This window comes from Galeopterus variegatus, unplaced genomic scaffold, assembly GCF_000696425.1.
Source record: "Galeopterus variegatus unplaced genomic scaffold, G_variegatus-3.0.2 Scaffold1162, whole genome shotgun sequence".
NCBI classification, from domain to species: domain Eukaryota; kingdom Metazoa; phylum Chordata; class Mammalia; order Dermoptera; family Cynocephalidae; genus Galeopterus; species Galeopterus variegatus.
Window position 1 is genome coordinate 432,682 of NW_007727273.1, and position 1,956 is coordinate 434,637.

At 36.6% G+C, this 1,956-nt stretch overlaps 1 protein-coding gene across 1 annotated transcript in view; it reads left to right on the forward strand.

The window, feature by feature from the left end:
* Nucleotides 1–1,956, forward strand: part of EXO1 (exonuclease 1) — a gene marked incomplete at its 3' end in the record, with an annotated part of 14,156 nt that overhangs the window by 3,464 nt on the left and 8,736 nt on the right. Inside the window, exons 3-4 of the mRNA XM_008575262.1 lie at nt 941–1,060; nt 1,590–1,713. Coding sequence (XP_008573484.1) covers nt 941–1,060; nt 1,590–1,713 — 244 coding nt within the window. The remainder of the gene's footprint in view (nt 1–940; nt 1,061–1,589; nt 1,714–1,956) is intronic.

Genomic DNA, 1,956 nt, shown 5'->3' on the forward strand with positions numbered 1-1,956 from the left:
CATCAGTGCAGTTCATTATCACTGGTGTACAATAAATAGAAAAATAAGGATAATTTAGGGAGTCTTTCATTAAGATGACTATATTTGACTTAAAAGTCTATCTTGTAAGATGTTTTTCTATTCCTATTTTTAAGCTAAACTGTCCTTTCCTTTATGAAATGATGGAAGTTGGAAATGCAACTCTTTTTGTTCACTGCTTTGTGAGGATTAAAAAGTAAATGCAATACATGTTCCTTGATTAGATCCTAGATTTGGGAAAATTAGTAGCAGTGGTGTGCTGGAGCCAGCTCATAGGAGCTCCCCATATACCATCTCTTCCCAGTGCTGCAGTCATTGATCCCATGTTGGTAGCTTATCTGCCATTGTGGAATAGTCACATCATGGAAATCAGGCACTCCCCCCCCCCGCCCAAGACATGTTAAACACTTACAAGGACACCACTGGTTATAAGAAACTTTATTGGAACAATTGGGCAAATTTTAATATAGACTTTGCATTAGATGATATTATTGTGTTAGTGTTAAATTTCTTGGGTGTGATATAGTATTGTTGGAGGAATCAGGTATTTATTGTACTATACTTTTAACTTTTCTGTAGATTTGGAACTTTCAAAAATGAAAAAAAAAATGGAGGGAAAAGACGAGATTTAGAATTACAAAATGTCAGAACCAAAGGCATATCAAAGCCCTTTAATCTACAGATAAGGAAACCAAGGCTTGGCGGGTCAAGTAACTCTCTAAACATCATGTGGACAATAAGTATCCAAGGCAGGATGTGAACCCAAGTGTATAGTTTCCATTTTCTATGAAAACATTTGCTAAAAAAATGAAATAAAAACCTTTTCTCATAATTGTCTTTTTTTCTGGTTTTAAATAAAGCAAACGTATTACCTTAAGAGATGCAAAACACTGAAATGTATTTTTCGTTTTTTCCCCCATAGATATGTAGGATTTTGTATGAAATTTGTAAATATGTTACTGTCTCATGGGATCAAGCCTATTCTCGTATTTGATGGATGTACCTTACCATCTAAAAAGGAAGTAGAGAGGTCTAGAAGAGAGTAAGTTAATTCTCTGTTTAATCTCTAACTTAATTGAACTAACTTAATTTACCACTTTAAAAAAATTTTTAATTCATTTAGGTTGTTTTATAGCCTAGTGCATGAGCAAATTTCCTTAAATATTCTGTGTGTGATAGGTTATATCACACTTTTTTTTTAGTTCCTGCATTGCTGTGGAAAAGTCTGATGATAATCTGTGTGTGTGCACTTGTGCACACATGCTATAAATCACTTGTTCTTTTTGCCTAAAAACCCAAAGGATCTGGGTCAGTATTCTCAAGGACCTAGTGTGCAGTTTCAAATGAGTCAAACTTTTTATTTTTTATTTTTATTTATTTTTTTAAAGATGACTGGTAAGGGGATCTTAACCCTTGACTTCATGTTGTCAACACCACACTCTCCCAAGTGAGCCACAGGCTGGCCCCAAACTTTATAGTAGAAACATTTCTTGAATTACAGTTTTATTATAGTTCCTTAAATCAGCTTCTTAAATATTTTTTTACATTTAAAAAATATTCTTCTTTTGCAGAAGACGACAAGCCAATCTGCTTAAGGGAAAGCAGCTTCTTCGCGAGGGAAAAGTCTCAGAAGCCCGAGAATGTTTTGCCCGTTCTGTCAATATCACACATGCTATGGCCCACAAAGTGATTCAAGTAAGCACCTAGAAAATGAAGCCAAAGGAACAAACGACTAAGTTCCTTTAAACTAGCTATAAACTGTTTTTTTTTTTTTCCTTTTTGTCTTTTTTTCGCGTCCGGCAACGGATCGCAACCCTCAGTGTCGCACCCATACCGGACCGGTACTGGCAACGGGACCGCAACCCTCGGTGTTGCGCCCACACCTCGCTCAGCCAGTGAGCGGGAACCGGTCTGTATGTGGGATCTGAACCCTCGGCG